At 43.4% G+C, this 24,281-nt stretch overlaps 1 protein-coding gene across 13 annotated transcripts in view; it reads right to left on the bottom strand.

The window, feature by feature from the left end:
* Positions 1 to 24,281, bottom strand: part of cacna1bb (calcium channel, voltage-dependent, N type, alpha 1B subunit, b) — a 210,060-nt gene that overhangs the window by 94,662 nt on the left and 91,117 nt on the right. For all 13 annotated transcript variants that reach the window (XM_029769130.1, XM_029769129.1, XM_029769138.1 and 10 more), the window contains exon 7: positions 8,983 to 9,086. In XM_029769130.1, the coding sequence (XP_029624990.1) occupies positions 8,983 to 9,086 (104 nt within the window). The remainder of the gene's footprint in view (positions 1 to 8,982; positions 9,087 to 24,281) is intronic.

Genomic DNA, 24,281 nt, shown 5'->3' with positions numbered 1-24,281 from the left:
TGATTATTATGTTCTAAAATGTGTGAGAATAACGTGGACATTGGATGCAGGCCTGGCGATATTTCTGTAGCCTATGTGGCCAACGCAGGCACACATAAAAAATCCATGAATAGCGGTAGCATTAATCTCACCATCTCGGTTTTTATCATGTGAAAATGACCCAAAAAAATGGTTCCTTTTTTAATGGAAGGATTTGTATGGAAAGCCAAGTTGAAGCTAACATTAGCTGTTGTCTGTAATATTCATGTGTGTAAACATACCGAATTGTAATTGGATGCATTTTTTTGCCACCGTATCATACTGCGCTATGATTGGTTAAGACCACCCAGGTGGTGAGGTCATGGTCAGTAGATCATGGCATGAGACACGTGAACATGGCAAGTATAGCTAGCTAATAAAGAGCTAGATTAAGAAATATCCTGTCGTACTGCATACTATTATTTTGGACAAAGCGTGCAAAACAAGACATTGTCATCCGCATAATAACCGCATGCGGTTTTACCGCAACAGAGTAGCACAATCAACACCCTTCAATTGAAGCGGCAGGAAACACACTAAAGTGGCCACATCACTCACAAAAACGGATGAAAAAATGAAATCACAGATACGCATAGGGGAGCAGGGTAACTTATAAATTCGCTACAAAAATCACAAGGATTTTTCAAGCAGCAAATGTCAAATTTTCAAGGTAGGCCTATTCCAGTAGTCCTACTTTATGATCTCCAAAATCAAGTTAAAGTTGGCTACTTCAAGCCCTTTGTATTTTTCTTTGTAGGTGTAACATGGAAAACAAAATGTATTTGTCATGTTATTTCATTACCAGATAATATTGTGAATAAGCCCATTAGGCTATGTAATTGTTTGTCATTATATCCAGAATAATGTATTGGAATAGCGTTGGGCGTTGCACAATAGTCTATCCTACAGAATTGCGCACAGTAGACTCGGTGTCCAATCCGAGGCACAAAAACATATGAAAACATGAACACATTATCTTGATGCTTTCTCAGTTAAATCTAACGAGACCCTGCTGTAAATCAAGCAGACAACAACAAATGATCAACCTCAATTCGCTAGGGATATTAGATCCAATGTGGATCCCAGCACAACTGTCTACACCGGAGTAACGAATGAGACACCAAAATATTCTGGACATTCCTAGCAAACAACTTTTTTCCAGCACTTGGGTTGTTGAGATTTACATGCTAAAATCCCCACTGCATTCAGCTGTTGTACACCAAGTCAGAATCATAGATAAATACAGGGGGCATACAATGAAAGCAGACAATGAAAGCTCTTACAACATTTGATGATTACATTTCTCTAAAACAGGCTATAGGCTACATGTGCACCACCGAGTCAGAAGAGTAGGCAAAATTAAGAGGGAGAAAAGGGACCAAATTATTAGGGTGAGGCACATGGGCTACTAACAGCTTACTACACAACATACACTTAGTATTACTTTTTTAGCTACAGTATACATAACTCCCTGGCATATTACATTGTTTATGCAGCATCATACAATACATTTTTGGACACCTTGTGCTGTGCTCACTTGAACAGGAAGGTGGTGCGGCGGTCCTTCGTGGGCAAATTTTGTCATCAAAGTTTGGCATTCTCTGGATTTATGGTGCTTTCAAGACAACTGGGAATTTTGGAAAAAAACAAGGTTGAATCATGATGACGTCAGTGATCTTCAGGTCGGCGCTCTAGAAAGAGGGCCGAGTTCTCGACTTGCAATTCCGAGTTGAATGTTCAAAATGTATTTTCCCAATCAGAGCTCGTTTTTCTACAAGTTCCCAGTTGTCTTGAACTCACTGAAGTCAGATTTCCCATTTGACTTAATTTTATCTGTGGCCAATGACCTTGATCCTTCTGGGATGGGGACTGTCCCCATGAGTGACAGAACACTGAGCCAATCACGGCGCAACTAGAGAACATTACCCAATCACGGCGCAACTAGAGAACATTACCCAATCACGGTGCAACTAGAGAACATTACCAACACCTACGCTCCATATTTTCCGCTGGCTGCCCCACCACTACAGAAAGCACTGAGCTAGATTGAAATACCTGCATTTTGGAGCTGCCTTACTCAAGAAAGCAAAAAAGAAAACAAGTTTGTGTCGTGACTTTACTTTCATTAATCTGATGACTGTCATTTATTTAATCCACTAACTATGTTTAATTGTTACCAGATTAAATGAATCATGTAACAATTAAATAGTTACCATCCCCCGAATTAAACTCTAAAGGTCTTTACCTATCACATCCATAAAACAGTCAACATATTAATCATTACCTCTTATCATATCATCATTCTGAACAGTCGTAACCTCATGCATCTGCAAAAACCCCAGTCTTACTCATGATTCAGTACTACAACAATTGGTTAAATGATTTATTTACTGACTAACTAAATAATAACAGGATAACATACACACTCAGTACATGAGACAACGGTCTCAAGCGGACTTAACAATATGGTGGCTTTCCACACCACGACATGGAGAGGGAGAGAGAGAAAGAAAAAAAAACAATTATCGTCGATACATTTCAGAACTATTCTCACATTAATCATTTAGTTTGCACACGAACCACGCCTGTTATGAATAAGAAATCATGAATGTATTTACTTGTGGGTGCCTTTGATCATTGTGTAGTCCTGAACAGAACTACAGAGTTCACTCTGATCCATTTACTCCAAAAGCTGCTTATTTGAAGATAAGCTAGCCAGTCGTGCCTATAGTTCCAGTGGGGTGATGAGAGTAGCGTACTACAGTGATTTGGGTAGTAGCATGGTTTGAAGAGCGAGACATTTTACTCAGGACAGCTAATCAGCTGTACCAGTGATTGTCTGAGATGGGAGTTTGTCGCCTCTTCCTCTTCGTGTTGGTATTCAGGATTCGGACCACGATGGACATGAGCTGCAGCTCGCCGTCTCTCTGGTCTAAAATAAGGTGAGTTTATTTCTTCACCTAGTGTTGAGGTTCAAAGTTACAACCATTTCAAACATGTATCTACCGCCTCATGTTTCCTGGTCTAATGTTAATTTCGTTGGCAGGGAGTGGCTACTCCCTGCCTGACCTCATTCAGGGAGTGGCTACTTACAATAAACCGTTTATAGGAGATATATTCTGTAATTCCTCCTAAAATCACATTCATATATTAACAAAAATACTTTCATTGTTTTTTTATATGCAAAACGGATTGGATGGAAACTTGACAGATAAAGGGGATATACCTTCCAAGTTACAGTATTTCGTCCATACAATTTTTTATGACATCACAAAATTAAAACCAATACAGTGGCGAGAAAAAGTATTTGAACCCTTTGGAATTACCTGGATTTCTGCATAAATTTGATCTGATCTTCATCTAAGTCACAACAATAGACAAGCAGTGTGCTTAAACTAATATTACGCAAATTACTGTATTTTTCTTGTCTATATTGAATACATCATTTAAACATTCACAGTGTAGGTTGGAAAAAGTATAATGACTTCTCCAAATACTAATTGGAGTCAGGAGTCAGCTAACCTGGAGTCGAATCAATGAGACGAGATTGGAGATGTTGGTTAGAGCTGCCTTGCCCTATAAAAAACACTCACAAGAAGCATTGCCTGATGTGAACCATGCCTCGAACAAAAGAGATCTCAGAAGACCTAAGATTAAGAATTGTTGACTTGCATAAAGCTGGAAAGGGTTACAAAAATATCTCTAAAAGCCTTGATGTTCATCAGTCCACGGTAAGACAAATTGTCTATAAATGGAAAAAGTTCAGCACTGTTGCTACTCTCCCTAGGAGTGGCAAAGATGACCGCAAGAGCACAGCGCAGAATCCTCAATGAGGTTAAGAAGAATCCTAGAGTGTCAGCTAAAGACTTAAATCTCTGGAACATGCTAACATCTCTGTTGACGAGTCTACGATACGTAAAACACTAAACAAGAAATGGTGTTCATGGGAGGACAACACGGAAGAAGCCACTGCTGTCCAAAAAAAACATTGCTGCACGTCTGAAGTTTGCAAAAGTGCACCTGGATGTTCCACAGTGCTACTGGCAAAATATTCTGTGGACAGATGAAACTACAGTTGAGTTGTTTGGAAGGAACACACAACACTATGTGTGGAGAAAAAAAGGCACAGCACACCAACATCAAAACCTCATCCCAACTGTAAAGTATGGTGGAGTGAATATCATGGTTTGGGGCTGCTTTGCTGCCTCAGGGCCTGATCAGCTTGCTATCATCGACGAACAAATGAATTCCCAAGTTTATCAAAACATTTTGCAGAAGAATATCTGCTAATTGAAGCTCAACAGAAGTTGGGTGATGCAAGAAGACAACGACCCAAAACACAGAAGTAAATCAACAACAGAATGGCTTCAACAGAAGAAAATACGTCTTCTGGAGAGGCCCAGTCAGAGTCCTGACCTCAACCCGAATGAGATACAGTGGCATGACCTCAAGAGAGCAGTTCACACCAGACTTCCCAAGAATATTGCTGAACTGAAACAGTTTTGTAAAGAGGAATGGTCCAAAATTCCTCCTGACCGTTGTGCAGGTCTGATCTGCAACTACAGAAAACGTTTGGTTGAGGTTATTGCTGCCAAAAAAGGGTCAACCAGTTATTAAATCCAAGGGTTCAAATACCTTTTCCACTCTGCACTGTGACTGTTAACACGGCGTGTTCAATAAAGACATGAAAACGTATAATTGTTTGTGTGTCATTTAAGCAAACTGTGTTTGTCTATTGTTGTGACCTAGATGAAGATCAGATCAAATGTTATGACCAATTTATGCAGAAATCCAGGTATTTCCAAAGGGTTCACATACTTTTTCTTGCCACTGTATGACATTAGTTTTCTATAGCTACCGGTACCCTGTGTATATAGCCAAGTTATAATTACTCATTGTGGATTTATTCCTTGTGTTCTTATTTTTCCATTATTTATCCATTTTTCTCTCTGCATTGTTGGGAAGGACCCGTAAGTCAGCATTTCACTGTTAGTCTAAACCTGTTGTTTACCAAGCATATGACAAATAAAATGTGATTTGATTTTATTCCTCTCCTCTCTAGGAGTGACCTTTACTTCAGAGGGCTTTAGTTCACCAGACCATCACACACACACACACACACACACCTCACAGCCCACACACCCACTGTAGAGGAGCCCAGGGCAGCACGTGCAGCAGGGTTATGAAAGGGCTCTTTGAGGGGCCAAACACACAGAGAAACAGACCAATAGAAAGACAAAGCCGTGTGTCTCACTGTTAAAGCGTGGGTGTGGATTAGGTCAGCTCACAGATAAAAGGTTTACACAACTATTTAAATGTGCTCACACACACACAAAAATGCACGAAGACACACATGGACCCATGCACACACGCACATATGCACACACTTACGCACACACCAACTCATTCCTTAGGCCCAGGTAAAGTTCTACTTACCCATAGGAACCCAGTTATTTCAAGACTAATGACAACATACATGGAATTATTCCCTTTTCTTCAGACTGGCTGTTTGAATCCTGTTGAGACGGTCCCAGTGTGTGTAAAGGAGTGTGTTTCACTGTCAGACAATGGGATGGACAGGCCACTGAGCTCAAAAAGAAGAGCAAGGGACACCCTTATGATTAAAGGCAAACACAGGCCATTTTAAAACTCAGGGAAAACAGAGAGAGAGACAGTGACAGAGAAAGAAAGGGGCAAAGGAAGATAAAGATAAAGAACGGGAGGGAGGAAAAGAGAGAAGAGTGGGAGAGTGATGACTAATCTATCAACAGAATTCTATTTTAGCCATTTTCATTGTCATTTCAGTTAAGATGCATTTCCTGTCAGTATGCAGAATTGAAAATAAATGTGGTATCATGTGGTATCACCAGTATCATATTATGATGTTCCCCAAGTGTGCCACTGTCTTCACAATGCCATATCTCTCTTAGCTCAACCACTTGAGTGATGGCTGAGATTCTACTGTGGTAAGCTGGGGAATGTCAGAGCGGGGGAGGCTGAGGCAGAGTCATTGGGTTCATGAAGGACAGAAGAGATGGTGAAACAAATGAGAGGAGTAGAGTGCTGAGTCACACACACACAGTCTTTTACAGCTAATGTGGGGACACATTCAAAATCCTATTTTCCCTAACCCCTAACCCTAAACCTAACCCTAACTCATACTCGTAACCTAACCTTAACCCTAACCCTAACCTTAACCATAAACCTAACACGTCTAACACATCATTGTGATCTCTACAGCGCTGTTGGCTGGTCGTCATTGACCTTGCGTAAGCTTAAACACTGGTATACACTGATTTATAAGGCCGTATTGGGTAAAATGCCATTTTATCTCAGTTTTTTTTTGTCAGGTCGGTAAATAAATATCAATTACGGTCCCATTCTCATTTGCTTCTAAAATTAGAACAGGTCATGGTAGAAATAGTTTTAGTATCTTAGCTCCGTGGTCCTGGAATTCTCTCCTGAACATTTTAAAATGTGATGATCTAGTTTCGTTGGTGGAATTGAAACAATTGATCGATGTATATCATAGAAGAGTTGTTTTTAGGCCAGATGTTTTTAGTCAAGACGTTCGTGTTTTTAATGTAAAAAGTTTTTGTTGTACTGTATGTGTGTTTATAGTTGTGTTTAATGTTGTGTTAGTGTATGTAAGTTGACTTGTCTGAAACGTTGTTCCACCTGCTGCTATTGGACCAGGTCTCCCTTGGAAAAGAGATGTTATCTCAATGAGAAAAACCTGGATAAAAAATAAATAAATAAATAAATAACCTAACCCTAGCTCCTAACCCTAACCCTTAACTTAATTCTAACCCTAACACTAATTCTAGCCCTAAACCCCCTAGAAATAGCATTTGACCTCGTGGGGACTAACAAAATGTCCCCAGCTGGTCAAAATGTTTTTTGTTTACTCTTCTTCTGGTTCCCAAAAGAATAGTTCAACACGTCGACGCACACACACACACACACACACACACACACACACACACACACACACACACACACACACACACACACACACACACACACACACACACACACACACACAGGGGAGCTAGCCATTCACTGAATAGAAGATCAGGCTTCCCTGAACACATAAATATAGCACCTGGCCAGAAATGCCACGATGCTCTCAACAGGAAGTCTCCTCAGAGGGCTGATTGGAGACATTGTGTGTCTGTGTGGGTGTGTGTTTGCGTGCGTTCATTCGTGAGCGTGTGTATGTTTCAGACAAAACGTTAGTATGTGTGTGTGAATAATGCACACAGCCTTAACAGAGGGAGAGAGAGAAACAGGGAAGAAGACAGTGAGAGAGCGGGAAAGAGACAACAAAAGAGAGTGAATGTTGACCCAGACTTAGCGTTGCAGGGGAGGGACGGAAGTGGATTCCGATAGGCTTTTCATTAAGATAAAGAGGAGCCTCAGCTCTCTCCATATTTACACAGCTCTTCCAACGGCGGTCGGGTCATTTCATTATGGTAATGCTTGCTGTCCCTGTAAATTCACATCTCTTTAAGGGGAAGCTCGCCCACTCAGGCTTTCAGGCTTTCAGCCTGAGTGGGCTCCGCTCAGCCATTCCACTGGAGACACAGGATCACACACACACACACATACACACACACTGTATATATACACAGTGCATTCAGAAATATTCAGACCCCTTGAGTTTTTCCACATTTTGTTATGTTTTAGCCTCATTCAAAAATAAATGTAATCGTTTTCCCCCCCTCATCAATCTACACACAATACCCAATAATGACAAAGCAAAAACAAGTTCCAGAAGGACAACTATATCTGCAGCACTCCACCAATCAGGCCTTTATGGTAGAGTGGCCAGACGGAAGCCACTCCTCAGTAAAAGGCACATGACAGCCCACTTGGAGTTTGCCAAAAGGCACCTAAAGGACTCTCAGACCATGAGAAACAAGATTCTCTGGTCTGATGAAACAAGTCTGAACTCTTTGGCCTGAATGCCAAGTGTCACATCTGGAGGAAACCTGGCACCATCCCTCCGGTGAAGCATGGTGGTGGCAGCATCATGCTGAGGTTATGTTTGTCAGTGGCAGAGACTGGGAGACTAGTCAGGATCGAGGGAAAGATGAATGGAGCAAAGCACAGAGAGATCCTTGATGAAAACCTGCTCCAGAGCGCTCAGGACCTTAGATTGGGGGAAGGTTCACCTTCCAACAGGACAACGACCCTAATCACACCCTAAGCACACAGCCAAGACAACGCAGGAGTGGCTTAGGGACAAGTCTCTGAATGTCCTTGAGTGGCCCAGCCAGAGCCCGGACTTGAACCCGATTGAACATCTCTGGAGAGACCTGAAAATAGATGTGCAGCGTCGCTCCCCATCCAACCTGACAGAGCTTGAGAGGATCTGCAGAGAAGAATGGGAGAAACTCCCCAAATACAGATGTGCCAAGCTTGTAGCGTCATACCCAAGAAGACTAGAGGCTGTAATCGCCGCCAAAGGTGCTTCAACAAAGTACTGAGTAAAGGGTCTGAATACTTATGTAAATGTAATATTTCAGATATATTTTCAAAGAAATTCTAAAAATCAGTGTTTGCTTTGTCATAATTGGTTATTGTCTGTAGATTGATGAGGGGAGAAAAACAATGTAATACATTTTAGAATAAGGCTGTAATGTAACAAATTGTGGAAAAAGTCAAGGGGTCTGAATACTTTCCATATGCACCGTACATGAGCACAAGCACACACACGTACACACACATTTTATCCCCACAAACACCTCCCCCACTACTTACCCTGTCAATAGAGTGGTTCAGTATATGGGAACGTGGCTCTAGTTGGTTTGTATGTTAAGTGAAGTCCATGCCTCCCTATAGACCCTATGTCTACAACCGTAGGAATACAGTATGTCTTGGGTGTGAGTGAGTGTGCAATTGAGTGAGAGTGTGAGTGAGTGCTTGTTTGTATGTGTGTGTGTCTTGGGTCAGACCTACCCTGATAAGACACCCAGGACCAAGTTGAGCATGAAGAACGATCCGATGATGATGAGGGGGATGAAGTAGAGCCAGTTCCAGGTGTTCCCCGAGGCATCATTGGCCTGCACACACACAGACACACACACACACATTCAGAGAGAGAAAGAGAAACAAAGCCACATAAGTAAAAGCAAGGTTTATCAGGTGTCCTCAAATGTTTGCAGTTGGTCAATGTACAATATCTGCTTGACAGATTTACTATACTTGTGACTGTCATTGTGGACTTGGATTAGTTTCAGGATAATTTGTGTAATAGCTCTTGGTAACAGTCTTGCTAATTTGTGGGAGTGTTGTATTGTAGGGGGTGTTTTCTTCATCTCTGCCAGGCAATCACCAATCAGTGCTGGGAGGTGTGTTTGGAGATTTTCTCTTATTATTATTTACCTTTTTATTTGTAATGACAGCCTAGGAACAGTGGGTTAACTTCCTTGTTCAGGGGCAGAACGACAGATTTTTACCTTGTCAGCTCGGGGATTCGATCTTGCAACCTTTCAGTTACTAGTCCAAAGCTCTAACCACTAACCTACCTGCCGCCCCTCTTCGCCTCTCTCTCGCCTGTCCATCTCCTCATATTAATTCCATGCAGTCACTGTCATTTGTCCACTCAAGCTTAACATTGTTGTCATCTATCGTCCACCAGGTGCCCTTGGAGAGTTCCTCAATGAGCTTGACACCTTGATGAGCTCATTTCCTGATGATGGCTCACCACTCATACTGGGCGACTTTAACCTCGCAACGCATGACTTCAATTCATTTCTTTCCATCTCTTTCTTTCCACTCCTGTCCTCTTTTGACCTCCTCCTTTCCCAGTCACCTCCCACTCACAAGGCAGGCAATACGCTTAACCTCATCTTCACCAGAGGCTGTTCTACTAATCTCACTGCAACCCCCTCCATGCCTCTGATCAATACTTTGTTTCCTTTTCTCTCCATCTCTCCTCAAACCCTCCCCACTCAGCCCCTACCCAGATTGGTATGCGCTGCCAGAATCTTCGCTCTCTCTCTCCCGCTACTCTGTCCTCTCGGTCCTATCCTCTCTTCCTTCTGCTAAATCCTTCTCCCTCCTGTCTCCTGTCTCCTGACCCTACTCTCCTCCCTTTCTGTATCCTTTGACTCTCATTGTTCCCTTTCCGGCCCGACCTTCGCTTCCCACTCTGTGGCTGAGTGACTCTCTGCATGTTAACATAACAGGGCTACGGGCAGCTGAGATGAAATGAGGAAACCGAAACTTCTGGAGGACCTATCATCCTTCCACTCCCTTCTCTCTACCTTCTCTTCCTCTGTATCCACTGCTAAAACTGCTTTCTATCATGCTAAATTTTAAGCTTCTGCTTCCAACCCTGGGAAACTCCTCTCTACTTTTTCTTCTCTGCTTAATCCTCCACCCCCTCCCTCTCTGCGGACGACTTTGTCAACCACTTTGAAAAAAAGGTTGACGACATCTGCTTGTCATTCACTCAGACAACAGAATCCACTGGTCCCACTCACACAGAACTGCCTTGACCTCTTTCTCCCTTCTCTCTCCAGATGAAATCTTGCGACTAACTGCTCACTTGACCCCATGCCCTCCTCCCTTCTCCAGACCATCTCTGGAGACCTTCTCCCATTCTTCATATCCCTCATCAACTCATCCTTGACCACTGTCTTCCCTGACCCTCTGACTGCAAGATGGCCAGAGTTGCTCCCCTCCACCAAAAAAATATCAATCGACCCCTCTGACATCAAAAACGTCTTTCCTTTCTTTCCAAAACACTCGAGTGTGCTGTCTCTGACCAACTCTCTCATTATATCTCTCAGAATGATTTTCTCTCCTCTGTCACAGAGGCTCTCCCCTCTGCCAAAGTTGACTGTCTCTCCTCTGTTCTCATCCTCTTAGATCGATCTGGAGCCTTCGACACCGTGAAACGTCAGATCCTCCTCTCCACCCTCTGGGGGTTGGGCGTCTCAGGCTCTGCACACTCCTGGATTGCATTCTACCTGACAGGTCGCTCCTAAACTGGTGCCGTGGAGAAGATCTGTGTCTTCACCACATACTCTCATGTTTCATGTGGACCCCAGGAAGAGTAGTTGATGCTTTTGCAGTGGCTAATTGGGATACTAATAAATACCAATAACACCCCACCACTAGCACTGACTTTGCGGATAAATACTTTCTTGGGGGAAAATGTACTTGACACGATTGTGATGTCGCACCTATTTTAAGATGAATGCACTAATTGTAAATCGCTCTGGATAAGAGCGTCTGCTAAATGACTAAAATGTAAAATGTATGCATGCCTATCTCGTCTGTCTATCTGTCTCACTGTCTGTCTCCTCTGTCTGTCTGCCTGAGAAAGCAGCTGTTTAATTCAGCCCCATGCACAATCTAGCAAGGCACTAATATTTCTAGCATCACTGAACTCACAGGTATGTACTGGTACAATACGCTACAGTAGATTACTTGACTCTAATCTAACTAGGCATGCTGTAGTGTTACACACATATTTTATTTCATGTTGACTTACATTTATGTGTCTGCAAGAACCTGGAATTTTACCTACCCATGAGCTCTCCATGAAATGGTAACTTTTTATATTAACGTCCCTTAGTGAACCATTATAAACCGTTTGTAAAGAGTTTACTTACCATGTATTAATCATTGCTCCTACCTTTGTAAATGTCAATAATCAATCTCTAAATAGTAATGTACGCATTTATGAATACTGTTTTAATGAAACTGCCTTTTTCATCAGCATGCAAGGTCAGCTAATGCTAAAGTAGCCCATTGGATTCCAACACTTCCGGCATCAACTCGCCTCAGTGATAGGCGTCGCATTTTCATAGAATCCAATGGGCTGTTTTAGCATCAGCTAGCCGAGCATGCTGACAAAAAAGGCAATTTAAGGACAATAGTGTTTATAAAAGGGACCTTAATATAAATAGTTACCCATCAAATAACTGCATCATAATTCTCTGTGCACATCCCAAATGACACCCCATTCCCTATATAAAAAGTAATCCCTAAAGTAGTACACTATATCGGGAATAGGCTGCCATTTGAGACAGCCTCAGATTGTGCATAGGCAGAGAATATCAGTATTGCAGTGGGTAACCTGCAGCATTGACATTGGCCTGAGATTCGTTTATAAAGGCATTACTATCAATCACACCAGTTCAGGTGCCCTCTCTAACCTCCTAAAATATCCTGAATCAATCCTACTCTCCATAGTTGGCCATAGGGTGAGGACTCCATTGATTAGATAAAACATACAATAACACATATTGACCAACATCTTGTACTGGCCAATTAAGGGAAGTTGACAGCGGAAGAGGCTGTCTTAACAGAAATAATTAACAGCTCAGTCATTAACCCATAGGGACCTTGTTCGTAACCTGATCAGAACACATTCATGAATGCTAATGATCAATAGAGGCGCAGTAACACACACACACACACACCAACACACACACATTAAGCAGCATTCCCGTGGAGAGGATAAACTGCCATAAATCGACAAGGTTAACGCTGGGTTACGAGAACACGCAATGTACAGAATGGAGTGGTGCTTGTGCTCTTATTTCATTATGCCACTGTATTGTTCCTCCCCCTACATCCATACTAAGTGCACACATGCATGCATGCACACAGGCATGTACAAACACACACACACACACACACACACACACACACACACACACACACACAATGTCCTACCGTCTCCCTCAGCTGTCACTGTCTCAGCTCACACACAGGATGAATGGCCGGCATCAGCCTCTGTGTGTCGCCTCCTGTGTTAGCATCCATCAATCCCTTTGTCTCTCTATCGCTTTAACTTCTCTCTCACTCTGTCATTATCTCTGTAGCTTAGCTTTGTCTCTCCATCTCTCCGTCTTTCACTGTCTCATTTTCTCCCCCAGCCTCTCTGGGGACTGTAGATGTAGGAAAGTGAAAATGAAGTAAAAAGACACACTGTTACGGCAGCTTTGCCAACGCAATGTCAGCTGTGGAGGTAGAAAGCTTTCTTTCCCTGCTTTTTCATCCAACTAGACTGAATTTACGTGAGGTTCTGAATATTTTGAAACAATGAAGTCTGAAATGAATAATGCCTCCAGTCACCATTTTACTCCAAAGTCAATGGGCAATTTTTCGGCACTGCCTCGCCAAGCGGATGAAATAGAAAAGATTGTTCAAATTTTAACAGGTCACTTGTAGTTACCTATCAAAGCAAAACCAAGCATCTTTAGGGAGATACAAGGTTCTGTAGTGACTTTTTAATTTGCTACTGTGTTTCTGTTCACACACAGAGCTGTTGTTGGAAGTCTCCTCTGTTGAGGTGAGACCAGGTATAACTATCTCTCTAAGGCGCAGCCAGGTAATACATCGCCCTAAACTGCATGCTCACAACAAGAACACTCCCAGTGGATAAAAGGCCATGTAGAAGGGTAAACGCATGTTGTAGAACACAGTGTAGGGTGATGTTGTCATTAGTGTCATAACACTGTACACAAAACCCTGATTCAGTAGTGGAATGGTTAACATATTCAAATGAACCTGTGGTGCTTCATGGCTGATATCTATACTGGGTGACATCTATACATGGCTGATACTTTAATGACTCCTCTCACATAAATTGATTTGTATCATACTTTGTGCATGTACAAAGAGGTAGATACTGTATATACAGTCACATCTGAAATGATTGGCAGCCTTGATAAAGATGAGCAAAAAATACTTTGTAAAATAAATACAAATACTGAGCTCAACATTTTTTGGAAATGATCTTATTTTATAGTAGAAACTTGATATCATTCGGTCTGCGCTTATGGACTGCCCTCTTCAATTCAAACCACAGGTTTTCCGGAGACTGAGATGACCACTGCAAAATGTTGATTTTGTGGTTAATTAACCATTTATTTGTGGATTTTGATGTGTTCTTGGGGTCATTATCTTGCTGGAAAATCCCCTTGCGTCCAAGTTTCACCCTCCTGGCAGAGGCAACCAGGTTTTTGGCTACAATGTTCTGGTACTTGGTAGAGTTCACGATGCTGTTGACCTTAACAAGGGCCTCAGAACAAGTGGAAGAAAACAGCCCCATAACATCAAAGATCCACTAGCATATTGATTTATATGGCTTATCGGCCTCCAAAGCTCAACTCTGACTTTATTTCTGAACTATCTGAGCTACTAACACTCCTGAGCCCATTGTGCCCTGCTATGCTGGCGCTTGGAGATTTCAGCATGCAGTACATGTCGACTCCTCTGACTGCAGTCTCTCTACTGGCCTGGCTGATATCCTGGACAACTTTGGACTCCAACAGCATGTGGACTTTTCCACCCACAACAAAGGCCATGCACTGGACCTGGTCTGTACCTCAGGCGTGGATCTGGCAAAACTGGATGGAATGTGTCAGGGCTGTCTGACCACAAACTCATCACCTTCAACCTAGATATTCCTCTACCCACTCAGCACAAGACTATAAACACAGCCCAGCTTCCTGAATCTATCTCCAACCTGCCAGTTGGTGATGCTGTAGCTTAATACTTAATGCTCCATACTGGATGAAGTTGCTCCTTTAAAAACCCGTCTGGTGTCTTTCTCCAAATCTTCTCCTTGGTACACTGAGGACCTATGTTCTCCCAAAGCAACTGCACATCGTCTAGAAAACTGGGATAACTGTAAATGTGAAGATGTATGAGCATCATCAGAAAGTCAAAGACTATAAACAGGACTTAAATGCAGATCGGACAACCTGTAACTCCCAACTGATCAGCAACGGCAGTACTCATCCAATCTGTGAACAATTCTGTTACCTCAGCCTCCCCAGAACGGTGCAATCAATACCTTTGCTTCTTCCAAAGCAAAATTGAAAACATCAATAACACCCTTTTGACCTCTTCAGCCCCTGTAGTTGATATGCCCAGTCCTCCACTCCCTGAGTCAAGGTTCGCCACCTTCACCACAGCCACTGCAGCTGATGTAACCAAGCTGGTTAAGACAATGAAGCCCACCACTTGTTCATTTGACCCTATCCCCACCTCCCTTGTCAAGACCTGCTTACCTGCTCTGGAGCCTTTCTTCACAGAAATCATCAACAAGTCCTTCACCAATGGATGTGTCTCCCCTCAGGACAAACTCGCTGCAGTCACACCAGTACTCAAAAAGCCTTGATCTGACCCTGACAACCTCCAGAACTACAGGCCTATCTCCAACCTGCCCTCCCTGAGTAACTCCTCGAATGTCCTGTATCTAGAAAACTCCAACACTATCTGGCCAACCTACTCGAGCCCTTCCAGTCGGCTTTCAGAACTAGACACAGCACAGAGACTGCCCGGGTAAGGGTCACCAATGACCTCCTCATGAATGCAAACTCTGGAACTGCCAGCATCCTCATACTGCTGGACCTCAGTTTGACACGGTCATCCATGCCATTCTGCTGGACTGTATGGAGAAGCTCCTGGGCCTGTCAGACACTGTCCTGGACTGGTTCAGGTCCTATCTCACTGATCGCTCCCAGTATGTAGCCCCCGGATCTAGTAGGTCAGACACAGTGGTGGTCCACCAGGAGTCCCTCAAGGCACGGTCCTAGGGCTACTACTATTTGTATCTACATGCTGCCATTGGGAAACATCTTGAGGAAACACGGACTGGGCTTTCACTTTTATGCTGACGAAACTCAGCTATATGTCTCCACTAACACTGCCACTGCCAATGCCATTGCAGTGCCATTGCATTGGGTATGCAAATTGCAGTGGGTCTAGGGTTTCTGGGATAATGGTGTTGAAGTGAGCCATGACCAGCCTTTCAAAGCACTTCATGACTAGAGACTTGAGTGCTACGGGTTGGTAGTCATTTAGGCAGGTTACCTTAGTGTTCTTGGGCACAGGCACTATGATGGTCTGCTTAAAACATGTTGGTATTACAGACTCAGACAGGGAGAGGTTGAAAATGTCAGTGAAGACACTTGCCAGTTGGTCAGCGCATGCTCGCAGTACACGTCCTGGTAATCCATCTGGACCTGTGGCCTTGTGAATGTTGACCTTTTTAAAGGTATTACTCACATCGGCTGCGAAGAGCGTGATCACACAGTCTTCCGGAACAGCTGGTGCTCTCATGCATGTTTCAGTGTTATTTACCTCGAAGCGAGCATATAAGTAGTTTAGCTCGTCTGGTAGGCTCGTGTCACTGGGAAGCTCTCGGCTGTGCTTCCCTTTGTAGTCTGTAATGGTTTGCAAGCCCTGCCTCATCTGACGAGTGTCAGAGCCGGTGTAGGACGATTCGATCTTAGTCCTATATTGACGCTTGCCTGTTTGATGGTTTGGCGGACAGCATTGCGGGATTTCTTATAAGCTTCCGGGTTAGACTCCCGCTCCTTGAAAGCGGCAGCTCTAGCCTTTAGCTCAGTGCGGATCCTGCTGGTAATCCATGGCTTCTGGTTGGGGTATGTACGTACGGTCACTTTGGGGAGGACATCATCAATGCACTTATTGATGAAGCCAATGACTGATGTGGCGTACTCCTCAATGCCATCGGATGAATCCCGGAACATATTCCAGTCTGTGCTAGCAAAACAGTCCTGTGGCTTAGCATCTGCTTCATCTGACCACTTTTTTATTGATCTAGTCACTGTTGCTTCCTGCTTTAATTTTTGCTTGTAAGCAGGAATCAGGAGGGCAAGGGAGAGCTTTGTATGCATCTCTGTGTGTGGAGTACAGGAAGTCCAGAGTTATTTTTCCTCTGGTTGCACATTTAACATACTGATAGAAAATTGCTAAAACGGATTTAAGTTTCCCTGAATTAAAGTCCCCGGCTACTAGGAGCGCCGCCTCTGGGTGAGCGTTTTCTTGTTTGCTTATGGCGAAATACAGCTCAATCAATGCTGTCTTAGTGCCAGGCTTTGAGTGTGGTGTTATGTGAACAGCTACAAAAAATACAGATGAAAACTCTCTAGGTAGATAGCTTGAGACTTCCTTGTAATTTACAAAAATACATAGTCCCCTTGTCTTACCAGACACCACTGTTCTATCCTGCCGGTATAGCATGTAACCAGCCAGCTGTATATTGATAGTGTCGTCATTTAGCCACGACTTCGTGAAGCATAAGATGTTACAGTTTTGAATGTCCCGTTGGTAGTTTAATCTTCCGCATAGCTCGTCGATTTCATTCTCCAAAGATTGCACGTTTGCTAGCAGAATGGACGGAAGTGGGGGTTTATTCGATTGCCTACGAATTCTCAGAAGGCAGCCCGCCCTTTGTCCCCTTTTTCTCTGCCTCCTCTTCACGCAAATCGCAGAGATCTGGGCCTGTTCCCAAGAAAGCAGTTATCCTTCGCGTCGGGCTCGTCAGTGTCCTGAAAGGAAAAAAAGGATTCTGCTAGTCCGTGGTGAGTAATCGCAGTCCTGATGTCCAGAAGTTATTTTCGGTCATAAGAGACGGTGGCGGTAACATTATGTACAAAATAAGTAAAAAATAAAAAGTTACAAACAATGCAAATAAACAAACAAAAAAACAATCGGTTGGGGACACGTAAAACGTCTGCCTTCCTCTCTGGCGCCACCTTATGTCCAGAACTGTGCTGTACATGTCCTCATCCACACCTCCCCCCGTGAGCACATCACTCCAGTGTGGTTCACACTCCACTGGCTCCCCATATGCTCACACATTGATTTAAAATCCTGGTTCACATCTACCAAGGTATCCATATCCGTATTATACACCAAGTCACTTGGCTCTGTCATATCCTCACACGGTCTCTCCTATCATTGCTATGCAGACGACACACAATTAATCTTCTCCTTTCCCCCTTCTGATAACCAGGCGGCGAATCGCATCTCTGCATGTCTGGCAGACATATCAGTGTGGATGACGGATCACCACCTCAAGCTGAACCTCGGCAAGACGGAGCTGCTCTTCCTCCCGGGGAAGGACTGCCCGTTCCATGATCTCGCCATCACGGTTGACAACTCCCTTGTGTCCTCCTCCCAGAGTGCTAAGAACCTTGGCGTGATCCTGGACAACACCCTGTCGTTCTCCACTAACATCAAGGCGGTGACCCGATCCTGTAGGTTCATGCTCTACAACATTCGCAGAGTACGACCCTGCCTCACACAGGAAGCGACGCAGGTCCTAATCCAGGCACTTGTCATCTCCCGTCTGGATTACTGCAACTCGCTGTTGGCTGGGCTCCCTGCCTGTGCCATTAAACCCCTACAACTCATCCAGAACGCCGCAGCCCGTCTGGTGTTCAACCTTCCCAAGTTCTCTCACGTCACCCCGCTCCTCCGCTCTCTCCACTGGCTTCCAGTTGAAGCTCGCATCCGCTACAAGAGACCATGGTGCTTGCCTACGGAGCTGTGAGGGGAACGGCACCTCCATACCTTCAGGCTCTGATCAGGCCCTACACCCAAACAAGGGCACTGCATTCATCCACCTCTGGCCTGCTGGCCCCCCTACCTCTGAGGAAGCACGGTTCCCGCTCAGCCCAGTCCAAACTGTTCGCTGCTCTGGCACCCCAATGGTGGAACAAGCTCCCTCACGACGCCAGGACAGCGGAGTCAATCACCACCTTCCGGAGACACCTGAAACCCCACCTCTTTAAGGAATACCTGGGATAGGATAAAGTAATCCTTCTAACCCCCCCCTTTAAAAGATTTAGATGCACTATTGTAAAGTGGTTGTTCCACTGGATATCATAAGGTGAATGCACCAATTTGTAAGTCGCTCTGGATAAGAGCGTCTGCTAAATGACTTAAATGTAAATGTAAATGTAAATCCACAACTCTGGACCAAAGTATCTGTCTGACCTCATCCTACCCTCCTGCCCCACATGCACCCTTTGCTACTCCAGGTCCATCTCCCTTCAGCAAGACGAAAAAACTATCTGATCTGATGTTACCTGTATATTAAATTCATTATTATTATTATGCTCATTGTTATTATTATTATATTTTGCAGTAGGTATGAGTTTATTTTCTGCATATGCATCCTTCTTTCGACGTCAAACCCACCACTGGTGTGTGGGGCCAAAGAGCTCTAATTTGTCTCATCTGAGCATAGCACCCGGTTCCAATCCAAATGCCAATGCCGTTTACAAAATCCAGGCGTTTATATTTTGTTGGTTACTCTCAACAAAGGCTTTTTATGGCAACCCTTCCAAATAGCCTATTGGCATGGAGGTGGCATCTAATTGAAGATTTGGAGACTTGGTGACCCTAAGAAACGACAAAGTTCTGTCATTCTCCAACTGTGGCCCTTGGACTTTTTTTGCCTACCCAACCATCTTCCTCACTGTGCATGGGGACAAGATAGACTTGGGTAAAGATACACTCTACCAGGCAAGATTACCACTGTTCCAGTCACTTTTAAACTTCTTAATTGCGGCGCTAATAGTGGTAAGTGGTATATTTGTTTTTTCAGTCGTTTTTTTGTACCCATTGCCTGTTTTATGAAAGTCAACAACCATTTGTCTATTTTCATTTGTGAGTTTTTTCCTTTCCCCGTGACAAATGGATTTTACATGCATGTTACCTAATTTCTATACCCCCAGTAAGACAGGAAGCCATTAAAGGCCAGAATACTGCTCCTTAACCTGAGAATCATTTTAAAAAGTAGAATGTTAACGAGATCACGTTTTGTTTGATATTATTTATAAGATTCATTAGCAGTGCATTTTGACACTTATCTTTTTAGATTAAAAAAATACATATTTTTATCTGAGCAATTGTATTAGTAGAAAATAATATAATTCAGAGCATACAATATACAGTAGCTGGGTATTTGTATTATTTATTTTATACAGTCTTTTTGCTCATCGTTACCAAGGGTGACAATCATTTCTGATGTGACTGTATAAATAGAGAGAGAAAGAGATGGGGGAGAGAAAAGTTCTGAATTCCAGAAAAGACTCAACAATAATGGGTAAGGCTCTCAAGCAGACAGTCTGACAGTTTATACGGAAATATATTCAACCCCCAACCCGACCGAACCCCTCCAAACCCATCCTTGGCTTTTAAAATTCCACAGGGTTGCATTCCTGGAGTAGGAAAAGTGCTGTAGAAGCATAATGATGAGAGAGAGAGAAACACACAAACACAACACACACACGGATGAGAGAAAGATGCTCTGGTCTTCCAGGGCAGGACACCATCACTCTGACCTGGCAGGGGGTGTGGCACAACGCAGTACTACTACACACAGGAGCCATGGCTGCATCACATCTGCATTCCAGCTGGAGGCGTGTGTGTGTGGTGGGTAGATGAGGGTGGTGGTGGTGGTGGTGGTGTGTGTGTGTGGTGGGTAGATGAGGGTGGTGTTGGTGGTGTGTGTGTGTGATTCATATGGATAAGGCAACCATAATGAGCTTCCTCTGCTCCAGGTGACAGAGAGATGAGCCATGCAGTGAGATGAAACCACTCTAAATGCTCAGACAGAAAGAGAGAGAGAGAGAGAGAGAGAGGAGAGGAGAGATTCTGGGCATGATGTGGTCAAGGCCATTAGGGTGACTAATGCTAGCTACAGGTTAGCGAGACAGGCTGATGTAGTCTTGTGCCTTGAGCAAGGTAATTTAAACTGTCAGAATGTACATACCAACGTGTGCGTCAGAAATATGCAAGATACACAAGCAAGCAGTGGTCCTGGGTGGCTCAGTTGGTAAGGCATCGTATGGCTTGCAATGCCAGGATTATGGATTCAACTCCTGCTGGGGCCACCCATACAAAAATATATGCACATACTACTGTATTTTGGATAAAAGCATATGCTAAATGGAATATTTATTATATTAATTTGGAAACCCAAAACTAAAATAGTGCATAATTGCTTCAGATACTCAATTAGGATTTAGGGGGAAATGTATGAGAAAATATACTGGAACGAGGAGCAGAAGCTGTACGGCAGCTCCACCCCCTCCCTCCGCAAGTCTATGGCCAAGTGTCCCCCCCTTCTGATATTCGAAAGGTGCGCACGCCTACTAAATCCTGATTCGTTAAAATAGACAATGACGACAAATGTTAGCACTGGAACAACTGTTTCTCGCTAGTCGCTGCATCCCGCAGTCTTTTGACAGATGTTACAGTACCATGTATTTCAGGTAGTCTGTCCACGAGAGATTGTTAGAATATTAATCATAGTTATCCTGATCTTAATTAACCGGAATAACTTCCCCTGTCAGCTACAGCAATTGGCATACTAACAAGAACACGCTTTGATTAACCCCTTATCCATATAGGATAATATGTACATTCTGCATTGACATGGATCACTGTCAAGAAAACTGCTACCAGAACATCAAAGTCATTGTTTGAAATGTAAAAAATAATAGCACAGTTATTTGGTGTCACACATCATGCCATTACATAGTGATGATCCACTCCTACGCTCGGCTTACAGTGCATCCGCTCACACGCCCGCGCGCATACACACTGATCTGCAAAAAGGCCAGCGTGCTAGACACTTGGTAAAAGATTAAGACACTAGGACCAGCCTAGGCACTTAGAATCAATTCTGGAGCTCCTTTGAGAGTGCAGACACAGGGAGAACGAGGTACAAACTGTGGTGAACACCGGGGGAAACTAAAGGAGAATGGACACTGAGAGGATTCAGAAAAGGAAAGCCATTTTCTTTACGGTTGTAGATGATGTGAAGTGCACTACTCTCCTGGTAATCAACTTGGTTTTGTTCATGAGATGAACTCTGGAATGTTATTAGTGTAAAACAGGAAGGAACTACATCTCTGTCAATCTCTCTTCTGTCTTTCTCTCTGTATATCTCTCTAACACCCATATTTAACTCCTCTACACACTCCCTATCCTTGCCTCTCCCTCTGTCTTTCTCTCTTCCTCTTTGTCTCCCTGCACACAGAGCTAACGAAGGCCTCTGGAATGTGGAACCGTCTGTCTCGATAGAAGACACACACAGTCCCACGCACACACACGCACACACACACACAGTCACACACACACAGTCACACACACACAGTCACACACACACACACACACACACACACACACACACACACACACACACACACACACACACACACACACACACACACACACACACACACACACACACACAGTCTCCTCCACTCCCATCGTGTTTTACTGCCGCTCCAATTAGCCACAACCAAAAAGGGATGATTCACTGACAACAGAAACAACACACATCATATTAGTCTCAATGTGGCCCCTCTCACTCTGCACCAACTGTTTGCCCCTCCTCTCTGTGATGGTTGTGACAGTACAGGATACCATTGCGATGGGGTCAAGGTGCGCCCAGACTACAGTGACTCAGATGCTTCTAATGAGGCGAGAGACAACAAAGACTACTGTGACCATGAAACTAGAACCACAAGGACTACAGTGACAGTGAAATTAGGACCACAACTACTACTGTGACCATAAAACTAGGACCACAACCATGACTGTGACCATGAAATTAGGACCACAGAGAATACTGTGGCCATGAAACTAGGACCACAAGGACTACCGTGTCCGTGAAGCTAGGACCACAAAGACTACTGTAACCAAACAAAAATACACATTAAACCTTAAAGGGGGCACAATGACCACATGTACATTTACTTTTTTTGTTGTGGGTAGATCAGTTTTAATATTGCAGACAGATTGTAACTTCCATCAATGTAATTGTCTGCATCATTTCCAACCCCCCATATATTTTTGGGGTAAATATACAGTATCAGTCAAAAGTTTGGACACACCTACTCATTCCAGGGTTTTTCTTTATTCGCCTGGAATACTATTCCAACAGTCTTGAAGGAGTTCCCACATATGCTGAGCACTTGTTGGCTGCTTTTTCTTCCCTTGGTTTGGGATGAGTCGGCCCGCCATCTCAATTGGGTTGAGGTCGGGTGATTGTGGAGGCCAGGTCATCTGATGCAGCACTCCATCACTCTCCTTCTTGGTCAGATGGCCCTTACACAGCCTGGAGATGTATTTTGGGCCATTGTCCTGTTGAAAAACAAATGATAGTCCCACTAAGCGCAAACCAGATGGGATGGCGTATCGCTGCAGAATGCTGTGGTAGCCATGCTGGTTAAGTGTGCCTTGAATTCTAAATAAATCACAGACAGCGTCACCAGCAAAGCACCACCACACCTCCTCCTTCACGCTTCACGGTGGGAACCACACATGCGGAGATCATCCGTTCACCTCCTCTGCGTCTCACAAAGATACGGTGGTTGGAACCAAAAATCTTGACTCATCAGACTTCCACCAGACTAATGTTCATTGCTCGTGTTTCTTGGCCCAAGCAAGTATCTTCTTATTATTGGTGTCCTTTACTAGTGGTTTCTTTGCAGCAATTCAACCATGAAGGCCTGATTTACACAGTCTCCTCTGAACAGTTGATGTTGAGATGTGTCTGTTACTTGAACTCTGTGAAGCATTTATTTGGGCTGCAATTTCTGAGGCTGGTAACTCTAATGAACTTATCCTCTGCAGCAGAGGTAACACCAGGTCTTGTATTCCTGTGGCAGTCTTCATTTTTAACAAGGCACACCTGTTAATTGAAATGCATTCCAGGTGACTACCTCATGAAGCTGGTTGATAAAATGCCAAGAGTGTGCAAAGCTGTCATCAAGGTAAAGGATGGCTACTTTGAAGAATATTAAATATAAAATATATTTTGATTTGTTTAACACTTGTTTCTTTACTACATGATTCAATATGTGTTATTTCATAGTTTTGATGTCTTCACTGCTATTCTACAATGTAGAAAATAGTACAAATAAAGAAAAACCCTTGAATGAGTAGGTGTGTCCAAACTTTTGACTGGTACTGTGTGTGTATATATACATACATATCTTATATTATCATATATTATCATATAAATATATCTTATCATATATTTTCCTTTATTATTTTTCGCTAACCCTACCACCGCTCCCCTAATTGGAGTAAACTAATGAACAACAACATTTAGGCTTTTACATCCAGCTTATACACACTATATGACTATATGTTCATTGACTGTTACATAACCATGCCCATACAAAAACAATCACACTGCATTAACCCGGGCTGTCCTCTAACCCAAACAATCTTGGTCGACTGAAAGTCGTCTGTTGTTTCGACCAATCGATTGCTCGAAATTTGTAAACATTTGTTTTTCCATATATAGACACACCCTCCCTTTCCTTTTGTTTTAATAAAATCAACGATGTGCTTAGGGTCGTTATCCTGTTAGAAGGTGAACCTTCACCCCAGTCTGAGGTCCTGAGCACTCTGGAGCAGGTTTTCATCAAGGATCTCTCTGTACCTTG

This window comes from Salmo trutta, chromosome 12 (assembly GCF_901001165.1).
Source record: "Salmo trutta chromosome 12, fSalTru1.1, whole genome shotgun sequence".
Classification (NCBI taxonomy): domain Eukaryota; kingdom Metazoa; phylum Chordata; class Actinopteri; order Salmoniformes; family Salmonidae; genus Salmo; species Salmo trutta.
Note: the sequence above shows the minus strand (reverse complement) of the source record. Positions and strands in the feature narration are given on the sequence as shown.